The 19,338-nt window shown below is 38.0% G+C and overlaps 1 protein-coding gene across 1 annotated transcript; it reads right to left on the bottom strand.

Annotated features, from left to right (window-relative positions):
* Window positions 1-1,917: 1,917 nt before the first annotated feature.
* Window positions 1,918-12,683, bottom strand: hnf4b (hepatic nuclear factor 4, beta). Its single transcript, XM_081605179.1, has 9 exons — window positions 11,460-12,683; window positions 9,243-9,414; window positions 8,157-8,251; window positions 5,872-5,978; window positions 4,449-4,580; window positions 4,195-4,282; window positions 3,974-4,126; window positions 2,106-2,363; window positions 1,918-2,000 (listed from the first exon to the last, which is right to left on the bottom strand). The coding sequence occupies exons 1-9, from the start codon at window positions 11,545-11,547 to the stop codon at window positions 1,918-1,920; spliced, it is 1,176 nt and encodes a 391-aa protein (XP_081461305.1). The 5' UTR covers window positions 11,548-12,683.
* Between the last annotated feature and the right edge of the window lie 6,655 nt (window positions 12,684-19,338).

Genomic DNA, 19,338 nt, shown 5'->3' with positions numbered 1-19,338 from the left:
GATTGTGCTGTAAAATGGCTCTGTGTACCATTTTGTAGCACAATGGGCTCCTTTTAAAATATTAATCATCAATAAATAGGAGTTAATCTGCAGCAATGCAACCAACATTGTATTCTGTCAAGGTGAAAAAAGAACTTGGCTTAAATTTTAAACAGTCAACCTTTACCCAAAGTTATATCATGACTTGTTGAAAAACTAAAGCTGGGACTTTCTGAGCTTTTCATCAGAATGAGGATCTTGGGTAGCTTGCAAGAGAGTCGCTGCTCCTCTTTGCTGAGAGGAGTCGACTGAGGCCGTCCGGCTTCAGGACTTCTCATGGGTTGGAGGTTGTCCAGTCACAGCACCCCACTGGGATGCTGTGTAGAGTAGAGGGACAACATATTTATCCACTGTGGCCTTGGAGCTTCAAGTTGATCTAGAATGAGCTGGAAAGTAGGCCTAGGGTAGAAGTGCATCCTGTTTTCTCTCTTTGAAAGTGTTACCTCTGTGAAACAATGTAGAAGACAATGGATGTATAAATAGATGGATTTTATTCAGGGGTTAGGTCTGTGATGTACATTATTTCCATTACGTTTTATTGCCATTAATTTCACTCATGGGTACTAGGCTGGGCTTACTCTTAATATTTGACCACAGAACATTAGACTCTTTTGCTTGCATTTGGTCTGAAGACCCAGATTTTGGTAAAAAAGAAAAAACATAAATTCTCAAATTATGGACCATGAGAATTATCTTTTGATATAGAGAAGTTGTGTTGTCAGTTTTGTGTGTATAAAGACGCAGTTAAGGGAGATTAAAAGTAAGCCATTTTTTCCCTGGTATTAATTTATAAAATCAGTCTTTTGAAAATGTCAAATGATAGCATTGTAGTGCCCTCTGCTGGACAACGCAGTTCAATTCAGTTCAGTGACTCCAATATCAGAAATACTCTTTTCCTCTTTTTTTTCCTTGTTGATATTCTAAATATTATCAGTTCAGTTGTTTGATTCCTGCTCGTATTTGAAACTTCACTTTTAGAATTTATATATATATATATATATAAAAAGCAATATGTATATATATATATTATAAAACCGGGCTGCACAGTGGCGCAGTTGGTAGAGCTGTTGCCTTGCAGCAAGAAGGTCCTGGGTTCGATTCCCGGCCTGGGGTCTTTCTGCATGGAGTTTGCATGTTCTCCCTGTGCATGCGTGGGTTTTCTCCGGGAACTCCGGTTTCCTCCCACAGTCCAAAAACATGACTGTCAGGTTAATTGGCCTCTCCAAATTGCCCTAGGTATGAGTGTGTGTGTGCATGGTTGTGTGTCCTGTGTGTCTCTGTGTTGCCCTGCGACAGACTGGCGACCTGTCCAGGGTGTACCCCGCCTCTCGCCCGAAACGTTGGCTGGAGATGGGCACCAGCACCCCTCCTGACCCCACTGAGGGAAAAAGGGTGCAAGAAAATGGATGGATGGATGGATATTATAAAACATTAGTTAAATAAATGCCAGCAACTTGTTTATTTCTGGGTGTTTTTTTTGTTTCATTATTGAGTTTGTGGTTGAGTCTCTATGCTTGCTTGTGTTCCTCTGAAGGCCTGGTAGGACTCCACTCGTCCTTCAGCTGAATTGTTGCTCCTTTAGGTGTTTACTTGTAGCGGACATAGACTTCTGGTTCAATGTGGGCGCATTGGCAGCCTCTCCATGTCTGTACACCTCAGTGCCAGTCTGTGTGGGCAGCAGGACGACTGTAAGACCTGACAGAAAAATCATCAATCACTGCTTTTAGTGTGGAGTTCAGTGTTAAGTAACCATAAAATACAGAGGAAGGCATATTTGTTACGTTGATATTTAAACTGTGAATTTTACTAGACTATTGGCCAAAATAAAATAATCAGCTGGTGAATTATTGTTTCCATTTAATTGCTAAGAGATACTTACTAGTGGAAGCATGGGAGCTCAGAGGTGAAGGTGGCAGGAGAAGGTCGGAGGTCATTCTGACGCTCACAGTTCAGGATACTGCCTAAAAGTCGTAGGAAACATTCACAAATCCAACTATAAATGAAGACCACCGTTCATTTAAGAAATTTCAACATTGATTTTGTAATTACAGTGCAGCGTTTCCTACCGGCACCCTGCCCTTGGGTCGTTGCTGTTCCCTCTCCAAGCAGCATCTCCTGGAGCAAGCTGTCCAGTCTGGCTTCGCCGAGCAGCTTTGCCAAATGGAGCGTTTCCACCATCTGCCAGGAAACGCTCTGCAGAGCAGGAAGAATCAGCAGAAGTTCTCCTAACCTTCCTCTCTGATCACACGTCGCTTCCTCTAGTAGAACGTGGGCCTGGAGACGCAAGTATCGGATCAGCTGAGGGTGCTCCAGGCCTGGACAGTCTGCTGGAGAAAATACAAGGACAGCTAAACTTGGGTGTAGTAAGAGATTTAAGCAAAAAAGAAAAAAGGATTTTCATAAAACTACTTTAAAAGTGGAACTTGCTATGGTTCACACAAACATGTAATTTGAGAATTTCAACTTTTTCTACAGGTCTGCGTAAAATGTCAGACTGGTCAAAATAGCATCTTGATCCAGCTGATTCCATCAAATGTTAAAATTATCTTATTGCCTTTACTGATTGAGAATATCAGAACGTTTCAAATTAATCCACAATTGTCTCGGTCTCAATTTTATTTTTGTCAAATCTTGAGTGCATGCTTTTATTCAGTAGAAAGTGATAACAGACCCAGTTTGAACTGTACTAAGATGCTTACATTTAAGACCAACCAAGAAACAAGCGATCTCTTAAAAGACAGTGAAACAATCCTAAAGGAGCAGCAATTTGATAGAGCGGTTTTTATTTTCATTTTATTAAAATGTCTCATGCCCAATTTTTAACACCTTGTCAATAATGAACATAAGAACGTTGGAATTTCAGCAATCACTCTTGTTACATTTGCTGACCATCTTTTGCATGTTTCCACTGGTATTTTGATGAATTAGTCTTGTTGATGATCTCCAAGGTTTTGAAGCTTCACACTGAGTTTGAACTCCCTCCATAGATTCTCTACCAGATTTTAGTCAGGACTCTGTTATCACCGAAATGATAATGTTACGTCCATTCAGAAGAAACCAATTGGCGAAATTGAGCCTAAAATCTAAACAATCGAATCTAAGCCTAAATCTGCCAGAGCTATGACTGGTTACTCAGACTTTTCAGAGACTGATATAGATTGTAATTTAAGTAATATTACTATTGTTTCATTATCTGGTCGTTAAAACTTCCCCTTTTGGTATCAATTTATGGAGGAGAATTAATGTTATCTGTGTTAGATGTTTGTGTATTTCGTTGACTGTTTAGTGGTGGATAGATCTCATCTTATTTGAGTCACTATTTCCTGCTAAATTTTCTAATTATCTCTAAAGTGTTCATACTACATGAATAAATCCAAATCCTGAGGAATACACAAAAGTGTCCTTTGCTTTGATATAAATGGCAAAGATTGTTCAAAAGAACAAAACGATCTCCAGGTGCAAATCAGTGGAATACATTTTATTTGTAAGCAATCTGAAAGGATTTTCCAAATGCGTATCAGTAAATCCACCCATACAGTTTAGCGTTATCCTGCTGTGAGGTTTATGAATTAAGGTATGATATGTTTAAATCATTGTCACAGACTGACTTTGTTGAACAAAGAGAAATCATTGTGGCAATTCGTTCGTCGTTCTTTGGGTCTTCGCTCTACTTCTACTCCAGGGACCTCAGATCAGCATGTCATTAATCTCAGCAGGCAGCCAAATCTGCCTGAAAGTCAAGAACTTCAACATATCCAAATGTTTTACTCCTAAAATCCAGTTTAGCCACACCACTCAGAAGGATATCCGGGGGTGGGGGAATGGCAAGAATATAAATAGACCTAAACTGAAAATGAATTCTGTTCTTGTGATGCCACAGAAAAGTTTTGGTAGATAAATTATAACACATAGATTTAGAGAGGTGTGGGCTGACCTGGGGCAAAGAAAACTATGGCTCTGAGGCAAGCAAACTCTTTGTCTGTAATGTCCAGTTCCCTGAGAGGCTTGACGAGCTCCTCCTGGATTCTGATAGCCACTCTGGACACTTCCAACTCCGCTCCTCTCAGGAAGATCACAAAGTCGTTGCCTGATCAAGAAACAAAACATTGGAACAATTTCTACAGAAATGGATGGTGTTCAAACAGCTTATTTTACCTAAAAGAATGACGTCATTATAAGGTAGCGAACGTCTTGCTGCCCCCAGAATCAGATGTTCAGCCGAATGGGTTCGCAGAAGAGTCACCTACAAACGGACATGGATGTAGGTTTCATATTTTAAATGGAAGCTGCTGCAATTTGGTTATTCACTGAACCTGTAATTTAAGCCATTGTTTATTGATTCTGCTTCGTAGATATGTAGAGCATCTTTTAATATCAAAGCACTTTGAATAAATGAAAGCTCCTCTCACCCTGTCATCTATGTGAAGGCTGCAAAACTCTGGGATATGTTTGGCCCATTCCACCAGCAGGAGGAGCTGTTGCTTCATTGATTCAAACACGTCTCCCACACGGGCTGTTTTCTTGGCGCCGATATCACGACTCTGAGGTGAGAACAGAACGAAAAGCAACCCTGAATATTGTAACGGCGGTCAAGGGGTCCAACACTTATGCAGGTAAATCAGTTTTCTTTTAAGTGCCATTTTATTTCGATGTTTTCAAAACTGTGTTTTAAACGGCAGCATCAAAATCTACTTTCTTGCTTAGGTAGAAAATAAAAACGGACTCCAGATGATGTCAACTTCCTTTAAACTTTTTCTCATCAAAAATACGGCAAAATCCACTTAGTTTTTCCAATTGAACAGGTTGTACAATACAATCTTGTAAATTGCCAACTAATGCCTAATTAATTGTCCTTATTAAATTAAATCAATTTAAATTTAATTAATGTTTGCTTGATTCAGTGCCATTTATTTCCACTCATTCCCTATTTGGATTGAGTTGAGCGTTGATTTAATTGGTTTGAGTAGAAGAACTGTGAAGGCAGGAGATTTAAGGATATAAAAATTGTCAAATGCAGGCTTTACCTTTGGGACAAGCTACCATTTGTAAGTGCTTCAATTCCAAGGGTAAATATGAATTTAGTGTAACCTACATTACAAGTTATCTAATTAAAACGAGCTTTTTACTGAGTTGATAGAAATATTTCAGTAATTTCTTTTTTTTTTTTTTGTTCTGTTAGTTAGCAAACAACCCTGCAGCAGAATCGGTTTAACCTGATCTAAGTGGGAAGAAGAAGTTTGACCTTGAGCTGACTGTTGTTTCTCTTAGCATGTGATGCTACATTGGCATCTTCCTACAGTAACCCAGAACAGACAGACAGAAAACAAAAATCGTCTTTCACAATTTCCTCGGAAACCACACCATACACACATTCATCAATAATAAAAAGAAAATACTCGCTTTTTATATAGATTTTTGTTAAAAATGTTGCATTCCTCAAATTTAAGAAAACTGCGTGTCTTCTTCAAAATCAACTCTAAAGGCTTCTAGTTGTTTTTTTTTGTTTTTCCTATGCATTCCTTTTGAATGTTAAAAACGCATATCTGGTTGTTATTACGTACTTGAAGGCAAAAGATGTCAATGCCAGACCTCTTGGTACATCAAATGGGCCATGATTAGAAGAGGTCCCTGTGCAATTTTGTCCTTTAGTTCAATTAGGAGTAACTAAATCCAACCCGAGGAGAGTCTGTCTAAAATGTAATCCAAGATTTTTTTCATCTCTGACCTTCACCTAAGTTATTCTCAGAAACAGAAAGGGATCATTTAGCAGTCACGAATAGGGAAGTATCAGTATTCATCACAGATAATCTGAGATTCTAAGCAGTGTGTTACCTGTTGCACGCTGTTCTCCGCCTGCAGCAACACGTTGATGGACAGAGTTCCTACCAGTTGTCCCTTGGCTCTGTGGGGGTTGATGCAGTCTCTCTCATTCTGAACAGCTGGATACCAAAACAAGGAGAGTTTCTTAAGAAAAGTTCATTAGTTCCTTCATATATAGCCTCTGTCTTCTACACCCTGTAAAAGAAGCTTCCTTATTGAACTTTGTCTATCCTCAGGTTACATTGAGATGCTGTTGATTTTGGGTAACAACTTAAACCACAAAAGTGAAGTTCTTTCTTTTATAAAACTACTCATTTTTAAAGTACTGATTTTTCTTCTTCTAGCAGTTCATATCTACACTGTAGTGTATTGTTACAGCCTGTCAGGTTTGTGTGAGACGGCTGTCTATTTTGTCATTATTTTAAACAAAACCGGTATTACTACTGTGTGTGAACTCAGCCATGGCTTGCAGCAAGAAGGTCATGGGTTCAAATCCAGACCTGCAGTCAAGTCTGCATGTTCTCCCAGTGCAGTACTCTGGCCTGTCCTCAGTTCAGAAATATGCATGTTGGGTTAACTTCTCTATATTAGGATGAGTGACTGTGGTGTGTGTCATTTGTAGCGTATGGTTTTATTTTTGCTCTGAAATGAACTGGCAGCATGTCCTCCATCTCACCCGATAACCGCTAACGATGGGCACCACCCCAACCCTGCCACTGTAAGCCGGTATAAACAACGATGATCAGGCAGTAGCTATTCACTTCCAGAAAGTTGATGAAAATTTATAACTGCAGTGTCACCCAGTTGCAGTACTGGCCATTTTCATGTACTGATGATGAACAGAGAAGACTGGAATAATGTCGAGAGAAAGGCAAAACGTCTGATTTGTTCAGCCTACGTCATTTACTCATTGTCCTCTCTGTGTGTGACTCAACAATACATGAAGTCTGAATCAAAACCCAAAATCAAAAGTGGGTTGTGACTGTAAAACCTAAAAGGCTTTGCTCAATGCGTCTTTATGCAGTTCATTCAAAGAGGTGAATCTCTCCTGCTTTGAGTTTGTCGATCATTGAGACACATTCACTGGACTCAAGTGATTTCTAGACTCTTGAGATCAATTGGCTGGACCTCCGTTGAATTATATTAGTCATTTTAATGGTGGTGAAAGTACATGCAATTACTTAGTTTTTGTTTTATTATTTTGTAGAATTAGATTTCACTTTGACATTGCTTTTTTTAATGTTTTGTCAAAGGTCAATTTTGCTGATCACAACTGATTTGTAAAAGAAGTAATACCAAAAAAATAGTAAAACAACTAAAGGGGTGAATACTTTTTATAGAAACTATAAGATATCAAGCAGTTATTATTCTTCACTTAGTAGCGGATAGATAGTTTGAATCACTATCTGATGTATAATTGTCTTAAACATGTCGTCTTCAACAGCTAATTACATAAGCTTCTGACAATAAAATTAGAGCATCGTCTGCTGCTCTCGAAGCAATATCATATTTCTTGATTAATTTTATGTACGGCTCATTATGAACAGCACTCAGACTGATTTCAGTAAGTCTACAAAGTCAAACACACAATGACGCTGCACAGTAATCATTCATCAGAGGCTTAGAAAACACATTAATCAAGATGCATGTGAAAGTAAATGAGCTGTTTGCCACCTTTGAGCTTTACTGACATTTTCTATTTAATTCTAAAGGATTTTTTGTGGGTCAGCAGTTAAGCCCAGATTTTGAGCAAATGGTTGCAACATGCTCAGAGGTCAAGTATGAAACTCCAGCCTGGTGGAGACTTGTGCATTGCTTTGCCACACAGCTGTGCTTCAAGCTCAGCTCAGAAGTAATGTTGCAGCATGTTATGGAAATCAGGCAAATTAGTGAAGTACAGATTTAAATTTTTTGCCTCTGGCCTTCACTTCAGAGTGTTGGGAGAAACATTATTCCAGGAAAATGCGAACCAAATATTAGTCCATGCTAAGGAATTTTAATTATTCATGTGTGGAGAATAGACCTTTTCTCTCTGCATATGTGTCAGTCAGTGAAAGATGAGGCTAATGACATGCAATGCACACAAGCACTCTTAGAAAAACGAACAATAACATGTTAAAGATCAAAACGTTTTCCTTTTGTTCAGTTGAAACAAATCTTAATTGATTTAAACACACACATTTAGACAAGGGAGTTATAATAGGGAACAATTATGCAAGCTTTTGTGGTTTTAATTAAAATGTGCTGTCTGAATACTGAAGACAGTTTGTCTATTTTTTAAAAAGAGAGGTTCTGACCTTCCTTTCTCATTCCAGCCTTGAAACATTTCCGCAGTCTGCAGTAACGACACTGGTTCCTTTTGTCTTTGTCCACAACACATTGTCGGTTGAACCTGAAAATGTGAAGCATGCGTGCATATTTACAGTTGTTACAAGTGAAGACAACATCATTCTGACTTGTACTGTAATTACAATTCAGTTAATTTATATAGAGCAGATTCATTTTGCAAGACACTTTATAATTTAATCAAGGTAACGATGGTGGCATCAATTGGTAAAAAAAAACAAAAAAACAACAAAGTATGATTTAAGGAAATCGCACAGTTTTTATTGAGACAGAAATGCTAATTATTTTACTGGATATAAATATTGTGACAAGTGGAAGAGACAAACTCCAGTTTAGCAGGAAGAAACATCCAGCAGATCCCGGCTCAGGGTGAGCACCCTTCAACTTTATGCTCAGCTGACTTTGTGCTGTACTATAGGTAGGATCACAAAGAAAAACAGTAACTGTTTCTAAATGATGACCATATCAACTACATTGAAAAGATATAAAAGGGTTAACATTTCACTAAATCATACAAAATGCTTTGAGATGAAATCGATTTTTGTATTTTTGAGCTACGCAAATAAACCCTTTTTTCGTCTGTGCGCATGTACATATATTTACACGTATGTACATATATGGATGGCTCAAACATTGTCTCCCATTTCTCAAAGTCTTATATAAAAGGAGCTTTGATCATGGAGAGTATGAGTTTATTTGGTTTTATGGGTTTAAATTTTCAATTATTCGCAGTTTCTCCAGGGTTCACGTATGCCTCTGTTCTTTCAGGGCTACTTATGTAACCAGCTCCATTAAAAATATAGAGATTGCCTGACACTTTAGTTTTTACTTTTAAAGTCTCCAACACTGACTCCAGTGACATCAGCTTTGACACTTTATTAAACTTAACTAGTTTCCTCCTGGAGCCACTAAAGCCTTTATGAAACTTTTATAGCATATGAAGCGGGGCTCCCCGGCACCTCTAATCAGAGTTTAACATGGTTTCATATTGTGGCTTTTCTGTGCCAAAGCAAACATTTTGGTATGATGAAACTTACCTGCAGTTGTATGTTTGGTTGCTGCGAATGCTTCTCCTGAAGAATCCCTTGCAGCCATCGCAGCTGGGCGCGCCGTAGTGTTTACCCGTGGCTCTGTCTGCACATATGAAGCAACGACTCCCACCACCATAGGTCTGGGAAGCCGACGACGTGGACACCGACTCTGGTGCATCTGCAGATTATAAGATGGCAGAGAAAAACAATCCCAGGCTAATGATTGAGCTACTTGTCGTAAACACACCTACGGGAGAAAAACAACTTTGCTCCAGAGGCATTTCTGTCACGACCTCCTGAGAACATCGGCTGTGTTAAAACCAAACAGACTCCAGGATGGAGATTATATCTCTTGATCCATCTCATCAATTAGGGCACATTAAATCTATTCTCCCCTCAGTGGAAACCAACACCTGTATGCAGGCTTCAGAACGCCAGAATCATCTGGCCGTCGTTTCATCGTCCGGTTTGGTGAAGTGCGACGATATTAAAAGCAGGGTTATACAGTTTGAAGACTTATCACTGCTTTGAGTGTGAATGCCAAGGGCCCTCTGAGGAGCTCTGCCAGCTATTACTCAGGAGGAGAAGGAAACTCCCCATTTAATTAAAACAGCTAGAGGTCAATGTGAAGCAAAGTCCAGCACTCTCCTTTGGCTAATTTTTACTGCGGGCAGGCGGGCCTCCCTTCCATGTTGCTCTAAAGCGCCCGCTGCCAGTGTTTGACTGCTGCTGTGGAGACTGTACAGACCCCAGGCAATAATGTCTGCAAATTGCACACTTCGTTTAAGCAGATGAGGCAGCTGGGGATTCCGATTTAACAAGGAAAAGGCTTTCTGTGGTCAAAGATCAGTTAGATTGAATTAAGAGATTAGAATACGTTCGCCTCGCAGTTATATGGATTTGAAGAGCAGCCTGGTGATAAAAGCGCTCCACTTAAGACAGAAGAGAAAAGAGCCTGATTCGGCTCCGCAGAGGCTTAATTGGAAGAAGGATTTTCAGATCATTGAAGATTTATGAAATGTAAACTAATATTGACTTGAAATTACGTGTTGATGTTGTGATGTATTTTGCCTCGCAAAAGATTCATAGACCTGAAACTTTTTGCCACGTCTCTCAACCACAAACTTGGTTATTATTATTTTATGTGATGGACAAGCACAAATTAGCGCATAATTGTAGTGGGGGAAAATTTTTTTATATATATATTTTTTCACAGCTAAAAAGTGTAGTGAGCATATAAAATTAGCCACTCAACTAAATGCCTCCATACGTCACCTAATTAGTAAATAAAATCCACATTTGTGTGCAATCTTATTAGACCATTCACAGCTTCTCTGTGAAAACTCCACGAAGACCAAAGAAGCACAACAAATGGGCCACGTCAGATGAAACGAAAAGGGCGTGCTCGTGCATGCAGAATGCAGCAGTGAAGAAAACGACACGTCACACTGAACGCACCTTGCCCACCGTGAAACATGGTGTTGGTCAGCATCCACTTGCGGAAATACTATTCAGCAGCAGGACCGAGAAACGACTTTGAGATGCGAGGGCGATTAAACGTGGCAATATTCGACGAGAACCTGTTAAATGTTTGATAAATGCTTTAAACATACATCCAAAGCTACAGCGGGATAGACCGAGTCATATTCGTGTGTTAGAATAACCCAAAGACCAGACACAAAATTCAAAAGGAGAATATCTGAAAAGATTTGAAAGTTAACTTCTCGGTCATCTATTTTGCAAAGGTGTGTTGGCAAACATTTGCATTTTCTAGTTGTGCAAAGCTGGTGCAGTCCTTCCTACGGACAGTTTGATCTGTTCTTGCATCAAAGTACAGATGAAACTGTTTTGACTCGGGAGTCTTAAATCTGAATGGACCCCACACCTGCAACATTTTTTTTGAGCAACGTATTCTTTTCACCTCAAATTTGTAATCATAAATTACATTGCATTGGTCTGTAATACAAATTTCTAACAAAATGCATTGTTTGTGGAAATTAGAAAAAAAAGTTAAATATTTTGTCACCAACTGATTTGTAAGAAGACTGCATATTTCGAGCAAAAGCACAAACTAGATTTGACCTGTGAGTAGAAATGTTCTAAGGCCCGATTGTCTACTGCGGCGAAGAAGATTGATCGTAAACACGGTTATGTGTAGAAACTCCAAGTGAGAAAACTCAGAAAGCTCACATGTTTGTTTAGATAAAAACAGAATGATCATACCTGTTGCATTTCCTGGTAGTGGAAACAGCAGGGAACTGTTAAAGTCTTCAGTGGCTGCTGCAAGAATGATTGTCCCAGGAAGCTTCATGGTTCAGATGGTTTGATGGGTTTCAAGCCTGATCTGCAAAACTCGACCAGTGTCAGTGAGGTTATTCACTCAGTTCAGTGAATCTTTCTTACAGGCCTTAATCATCAGCTCTGGCTCTTTCCTTTTATTTTTTATTTTTTAATCTTCTGAGGGAGCATCTAGTCCTATACTGCGACTCCAAATGTTCTTTTGGTGAGTTGAGAAGCTTCCTCTGCGATGTCCCACTTTCATTGACCTTAGTGCTGAAATTCAGCCCACTGTTTGTTTACTCTTTTCACATCAGTTACACAAATAAAGGGGAAAGTTCGGCGACAGATAAGAGTTTCCATGAGGACAACGAGCAGATAAACATGTGTGACAAAGACCTGTCGGTGGTATGAGGCAACTCGACGATACTTGGTCTTTTTTTGTTGTTGTTGTTGTTGTTTTTTATTGTAGGATTTTAAAACATCAATAAAGTCAAACGAGCATCCGAAGGTTGCCTGCTGGGATGTTTTCTTTTATTGAATTTTAGCTGAAAATCTTACTGGGATTCTCTTAGCTTGAGTAATCAATATCACATTCAGGAGTTTTTTTTGTTTGTTTTGTTTTTTTTTTTGCACAAACAAATACGGCATTGGACTGTTGAGAAGAGAGTTTGTGATGTCTGATTAACCTTTTTGTCTTATCTCTGAGGAATGACAAAATGCCTCCTTGCAGGGGGTGCGTGTGACATTTGTTTAAAGTGGATAGCTTTCTCTTTCTCTTTTTCTTCCACTGATAAAGGTGTTTTAGCCTCATGATGGTGAAAAGCTTTTGTTAATCTCGACTCATGAGCATATCTTTGCTAGAATTGATCAGTGCAGAAGTCTCTGGATGCTGTGATTCAAGTAACTCGTCTTTTTTTCCCTGAAATTTGAGATGCATGATTATGGCTACAAACATATATTAAATTACAGGCTAAGACAAATGCATATAATGCAGTTGTAGTTATTTCTTCTTCTGTGATGGGAGGGATCTCTATGGCATTTAAAAACTGGCTATAAAAAAACATTTTTTAATTGCATGAATACAGTCGAATAATTTTCATTCAGCTTCAGCAAGGAATTAACAAATTTTAACATTCATTTATAAAGCTCCACGTAATCCCAAATGCAGCATCAATAAAAATATCATTATCTATATAATGAAAAGCAAATAAAAACAAGAAAGTTTAACAGACGTATCTCTTTTTTTAAATTTTTTTTTCCTCTCACAAATTATAACAAATTATACGTCACTCCACATATGAGCTTCCCAAGTGATGAAATCCATCATACTTTAGTATAATAGGATTTCCTGGGTGAGTGGTACTCCTTCCTTCAATGTCATGCTAGGCCGCAGGTCAGACCTCCCCTGGCAGTGGCTCAGGCAGTCGAGCTTTATTTAGGTGATTGATAGATCGTAAAAGCCACCAAGTCATAAGAGCGCTGCAAAATGGGAGCCTCTGGTCGGTGAGGTTCTATCAACGAAGAAATAAAGTGACCCATGAATACTGATTGTCTGGCTTTTAGCATCCAAAACACACCAGACTGAAGACGTGTGTTATATTGTGATATCTGCCGTCTGAGTGTTTAAAATATAGATATTTTCAGATCCTGCGGACTGAATGTCTAGGTTGTTTTATCTCGGTTCAACACTCACTTAAAACAAAAAGTGCTCCGTTTCATGCAGTTTCTAATTCTCTAAATTAATTTCCCTAAAAGCAAGAAATAAGTCTAACGTTGTCCGCTAGGGGGAGACAGAGTACACTCTATGCATTTAAATTTGTCTCTGTTTTACAACTATTTTCTTTTATTTGATCTGAAGAATTTAGGGTTTATTATCACTGCACACAGCTAAGGTAAAATTATTTATACCCACGGTTGATTGAGATTTGACTCCTCTTTTGATTTGATCAGCACATTTCTCCAGACAGGAAGTAGTGTTTTAAACCTGCCCAAGTTTCCTGTCTTCTACTTATTGACAGTGACTTGAAGCTTCTCTGAGCAATTATAAAACAATTTAACATCAACAGTGTGTTCATCCTTTTCAAAAGAAAGTAAAATGGAGAAAAATGAAATTGGTTTATTTCCAAAGAGGCGGATTACATATATAAATGATGCACAAACGTAATCAAAATAAAATGATCATCTCCTAAGAAATGGCAGATAAAAGTCGGCAGATTAAAATTGAATAACATGTATAGAAACCAAAAGTCATAAGAAGAAAAACTTTATGGTAAAATGAGATAAAAACTCTCATCAGCTTTCATAAAAATCTGCTGGGTCTATTGAGGCGATTAATGAAGACGCAAGAAAATCCCCAAATTTTATTCCAACTTCCCAACGTTTTTATATAAAAGAAAACGGACAAAAACCTTCTGGAAAAAACGTTTCGAGGAAATGACCTCTGTCCTTTTGGAAAGCATATTTACCATCACTAATGTTGATTCCTTGCCAGAAGATCCACAATTTGGTCAATTATGCAAACAAACTGTGATCAAATGTCCAAGCAGAATTTTGCAAACAGGCTGTATAACATCTAAGTTCATGGTGCAACCTGTCCAAGGACATTAAAACTGTACAGGTGTTTTTGACTTTGTCAGTACATTGTAGATCCTTTTCACGTTAATGTCAACAAATCCAGAATAAATTCAAAAGCATTCAAAAGTGTTTTCCTTCATAAGCATTTATTACATTGTTATACATTTAACTCATTTAACTTGGAAAATTTGAAAGTGTCTTTTCCAGATTGACCCACGCAAGAGGCCGACATAAATTTTGTCCTTGTTACTCTGTGGATTGGATTTTACATTGATGCTAAGAGTTCAAGGCTCTCAGCCAAAAAGATTGAACATCAAAGTTGGGCAGAAGACGGGAACAAAACATGCATTAATGAGGAAACAGAACAGGGTAACGTTATGAAAATGTTGCAATAGATGGCAAATTGATGTAAGAAAGGATCCAAAATGCATAAGGCATCATTGATTCCTTGCAAAGAGCCAAAATACCCAATTACCCACACATGCACACACAAGTCCTTGGAGTGAAAGAGGAAACTAATAGGGGAAACAAAAAAGAAAAGAAAAAAGCCCACATGTTAACTTTACGCAAATAAAGTTTTGGCTACAATTGAAACGATGCCTCTTAGCTGTAAGGTGACCAGCACACCCACAAATTCAAGACAAACAACTGATTAAGGGAAAAGACAGATTGGAGGAAAGTGATTAATTAACAAAAAGAAAACTGAACTAGACACAAAGAAATTACAAACCAATAGGCAAAGAATGAACTAATCTAAGGGAAATGATACCAAAGAACAGAAATTTAAAAATATGAAACTACAATAATGAACAACTTGTATGACAATAACAATAACTAGAGATAATTATAATCAATAGAAAAAAATATAAACCAAAGCAAACATGTTGATCTTAACTGTTGAGGATTTTAAAGTCTTTGTGGAGTGTTTGAAATTTACTTGATGTTTAGATGGTCTGACTTCGCTGGGCTGTCCACGCTTTTGCAAAGATTCGTAACTGTCTTCAATATTCCACAAATAAATTATCTTCCCATCTGTAAAAAGAGGGACTTAATTTTTTTTTTTGTAAACGGGTCTATAATCCTTTCTGAAGACATTGCTATTGCTTTTTTATTTCTGGCATTGTGCTAACGCTATATGCTACAGCAAAGGAAAATTCCCCAAATGCTTTGAAATTACCCAGGCTCATTGGATGACGATAAAAACTTTAATTAGCAGCACCAAGTTGCTGCTTTCCTTTTTGAATCATGTTAACATTAAGGGAGTATTACCTTTTCATGGCCATTTGATGATGACACTGTAGGATCTATTGACACTTAACATTAAACTGAAAAACATGTGAGAATCTGGAAAAGCCCAAATCTGTCAAAGTATAAATGAACAAGAACCTGACAGGCTCTTCTTTAGCTTTACATTAACTACGCGCGCCAAAATCCACCAAACCACAATATCTTATTTTTCTTTCTGCTCATTCTGAGTGATTAGGGTTACTTACAAAAGATATAGTTCATACATTTGTTTTTCATTTTAAACATCTGCAATTCTAGTTGCATAAAGTTTTACTTGAACACATTAAACTGTCTATAGCTGGAGATATATGTGGAGCTTGCGTGCAAAACGTAAGATGCTGTATATCAAATGTCTGCTGAGGTGATTCCTGGGAACTATAGGCTATATTTTGGACTCTTTAGTCAAGTTGAATGACACATTAACTGAATGCATACTCGATCATTAAAATATTAAACATTTTTTTAGTCTGTATAGCAATAGGTCAGATTAAACGCCTGGAATTTTGATCCGGTCAGTTAGACAGGAGCAGAAGTTGTGGTTGGTCAGTATCGGCTGTTATGGCACTATTGAAATTACTAACAATTGCACTATAGGGACAACAATGAAAAGGTAATCAGGACAGAAATTTAGTGGGTTTGAGTCCCGGATCAGTCCTGGTGCACGACAACGCCCAGGCTCGTGTCATGAATGTATGCAGGTAGTTCCTGGAGAATGAAAGCATTGATACCATTGACTGATCCTGCTGTAATTACATTTTGGTTAAAAGTACTTGCCTACTGCATGCATTTTCACTTTGGTTTGTGGTTTGCAAAGTGGAGTAGTTTACTTCACCAACTTCAAAAATCCTGTTTCCTGTCAGAATCTCCTCAGCCAACGTTGCCACAACATATTTTTTTATTAAACCTGCAGTCTGCTCACTTATGGTGACCAAAAGGAAGGTAGGAAGTTCACCATTTCCCTGTCTTCTTTAATTGTGATAAGGTAGACGCATAAGTCATTAATGTTTTAATTGAATGATGTGATGAGGGGAGACATGGGTGTGTAATTAATTTTAATTAATCGTAATTATTACTGACTGTAATTAATCAATGCGTTTTGCTGAAACATTTTTTTTCTGCAGATTTGGGAGTATCTTTCACATTAATTAAACATTTTACATTGCCTAATCACTTCAGTGACCACTAAAAACTTGTCTCAAACAAAATAGCTTATAAAATCTTGGGCAGTCTCTTATAATGCAATACAAAGAGTAGGATAATTGCTCTTTGATTCAGTTGTACATCCAGGACCTGTATGAGATGAATTGGGGTTCAGACTATTTTTTTTTGTGCACTTACTTCCCAAAACGTTCCTGTTTTTTGCCAAATGGAGGAGATTGCTGCCATTAGGATCCACCTGTAACGGCTAAGGAATGCGAATATTTTGTAAATATTTGCAATAGTTCTGGACTTGGCTGTGTCTTATGGTTCCAGTTGTGCCAGCGCTTAGGTCAACTGTTGGGCAGTGGTAACAGTAGACCAGTCAGTTAAATCACATACATTTTGGTGTCCGTGCTCCAGTCTCATCCCACTGTGGTCATAACGCTCATGGTGAACACATCTCTGCCCCCTTTGAACATTTCTTCCGCATGTAAGGAATTAAGGAGAGGGTCTCTGACCTCGGAGCCCAAGGGACATGCTGAAGTGGTGGAGGGGCTGGAAAACATGAAGCAGAAGCTGGTAAATCACATGTGAAGCAGCAGCACATCTTGAGTCGACTGCTTGAACTAGCTCACAGACGTCACCTCCTTTGATTATATTTAAAGCACATTTTCGTTTTATGCCCAGCTGCTCTTTGTAACTACGCTTAATCAAATCACTGGCAATAAACATAAAACTTGTCTGTTTTTACCTTGTTGGGAAAAAGTCGAAGTCGGAGTTAAATCGGTGGATTATCTTGAATTCCATGTCCATCCTTCTCTATGCTGCCCTGCTGGATCAATCAATCAAGTTTATTTGTATGGTACATTTCAGCAACAAGGCAGTTCAAAGTGCTTTACATCATAAAAACATCACATTGGGAAGCCAGTAACAAACATTACATTTTGTCAAGTGGCATCATCAAATTCATCAATACATATCAAATGCGTCGGTGGACGTTCCAGTGATTATGGGTCGAAGGAATCGATTTTACAGACTGTCATAGCCGTAAGGGGAATATAACTGGTTAATGTTTCTTTGTATGGAGTTTCTGCACCAGGGTTTTTCTTGATTTTCACTGCTGAGGTCCTCTTAAATCACCAGTAGGGTTCGATTTACAAGGATGGGGGCCCAAGGAGCTGAACCAATTTTGGTGCCCACACAAGTTTCTTTTGAGGATACAAATTTAGATAGATTTATTGCTGGATACGTAACTTCTAGTTTTCTTTCATTACTCATGCAATAAATAAATAAAAAAAGGATGAAATTCAATTTATTACCTAACTGACCTGTTTGTGGAAATTCATTCCTTGCCTTATACAACGCACATCTACAAGTTATGTTAAATTTTCAATCAGTTTAAATTTTTGGCAAATGTATTAGTAATTCTCACCTTCTATCAAATTTATGGCCGCTAACTATGCGTATCCCTTTGGCTGACTCTATTAATTAGGTAAGTTAAGATGTAGGTTGAGTCGACTGCTGGAATAAACGGTTTTTAACTCCTTGAGAAAATATGAATGTGGAAAAGTGCTTTAGGTTTTAGTTTACGACCTTTTTGTTGTTTCTGACTTTAAACGCTCAGTTACGACTGTTGGATGGGTAAACCGTGGAGAAATCTAGATAATTTTTTCCTGCTTGATGCATTTTTAATGTGTGGATCCGCGCACAGCTGCCAACAAAAGGAAAACAGAGCACTGTGAAGAATGATTTAAAAAACGTTCTTTTTCCATGCTCTTTTGTGAGCCAGTCTTATAATTAAATCCACTTGTTCCCAAACCTGTGCTTAATGTTTCCCATTAGTCACATTTGAGGGATTACAGACTGCACCAATGAAAGTCAAAGATTAAATGGAAAATGCAGATGTGTGAACAGCGGGGCTTGTTTTACAGCTATCACAGCTTTTTAGCAATTCCCAAAAACTTAACTCGCACTGACAAGGTTCCCAAACTCCACTTATAAATTAAAAAGACATTCTTCTGAAAAGGAAGAAAATCTGGATAGAGTTTATTGGTTAGTTTCTTCTTGGAAGTTGCGAGAGTTCTCAGAAAATAACAGCATATCTATTTTAAACGTATACCCCACCCCAAAGCCAATGGTGATTAGAGTCATACGTGGTTCTGTATTATTATTATTTTTTTCATACTAATGAAAAATGCCATGAGTTTCTCCAGGCTCAAACGACAGGTAAACAAAAGTACACTTTTTATAGGGCTGTGGATATCTACCTGGCACTCTGATTTCCTCATCTGGGTAGGAAACTAATTTCATGTGGTAAACAAATACTAATAATCTTGGTTTATTGTCCTTCACTGTGTGTCATGAATCTATATAGAGATCTACTTGAGGTTAGCTTTCCTGTCATTCATGTGCTAATTTTTCTTATTAGTATTTTCGGAAGAAAAAAAGGAAAAGGGAAAAAGGGCCGCTGCTACCCGATTGAGGCAGGGGCGGTTGGTGGAGAACGGCCATTTTGGGCAAGCCAGTGGTTCTTGTCACCAGAAATTGCAACAATATTTTTTGGCAGAACAGCTAGAATCTCACAAATATATCACACAAATCCAAACTCTTATGAAAAAACTGTCAATTGCGAATTTGTGTGATATTCACCCCGAGTCTCATCAATCTTTATGATGTGTTTGTGTCAATCTAAGGTTGTCTTTATGCCAAAAAAAAATATCAAAACCAAAGATTTCCAAATTCTCAAGACATGTTTAACTGTACATGTTTAGCCAATAATTATTTACTTGTATGTGTAATTTAGATTTTATTTGTATTTTAA

The sequence above is a fragment of the Poecilia reticulata genome, chromosome 3, assembly GCF_904066995.2.
Source record: "Poecilia reticulata chromosome 3, P_reticulata-male-v2, whole genome shotgun sequence".
In the NCBI taxonomy this organism is placed as follows: domain Eukaryota; kingdom Metazoa; phylum Chordata; class Actinopteri; order Cyprinodontiformes; family Poeciliidae; genus Poecilia; species Poecilia reticulata.
This window is presented reverse-complemented; position numbering and strand designations above follow the sequence as displayed.

Excerpts from the sequence above, each read along its gene's own strand:
- hnf4b (XM_081605179.1), bottom strand. The coding sequence starts at position 11,547 with ATGAAGCTTCCTGGGACAATCATTCTTGCAGCAGCCACTGAAGACTTT. Across the intron at positions 4,127-4,194 it reads TAATGACGTCATTCTTTTAG|GCAACGACTTTGTGATCTTC; the intron begins GTAAAATAAGCT and ends TTTCTTGATCAG. Across the intron at positions 2,001-2,105 it reads GACCCAAGGGCAGGGTGCCG|GCAGTATCCTGAACTGTGAG; the intron begins GTAGGAAACGCT and ends TACGACTTTTAG.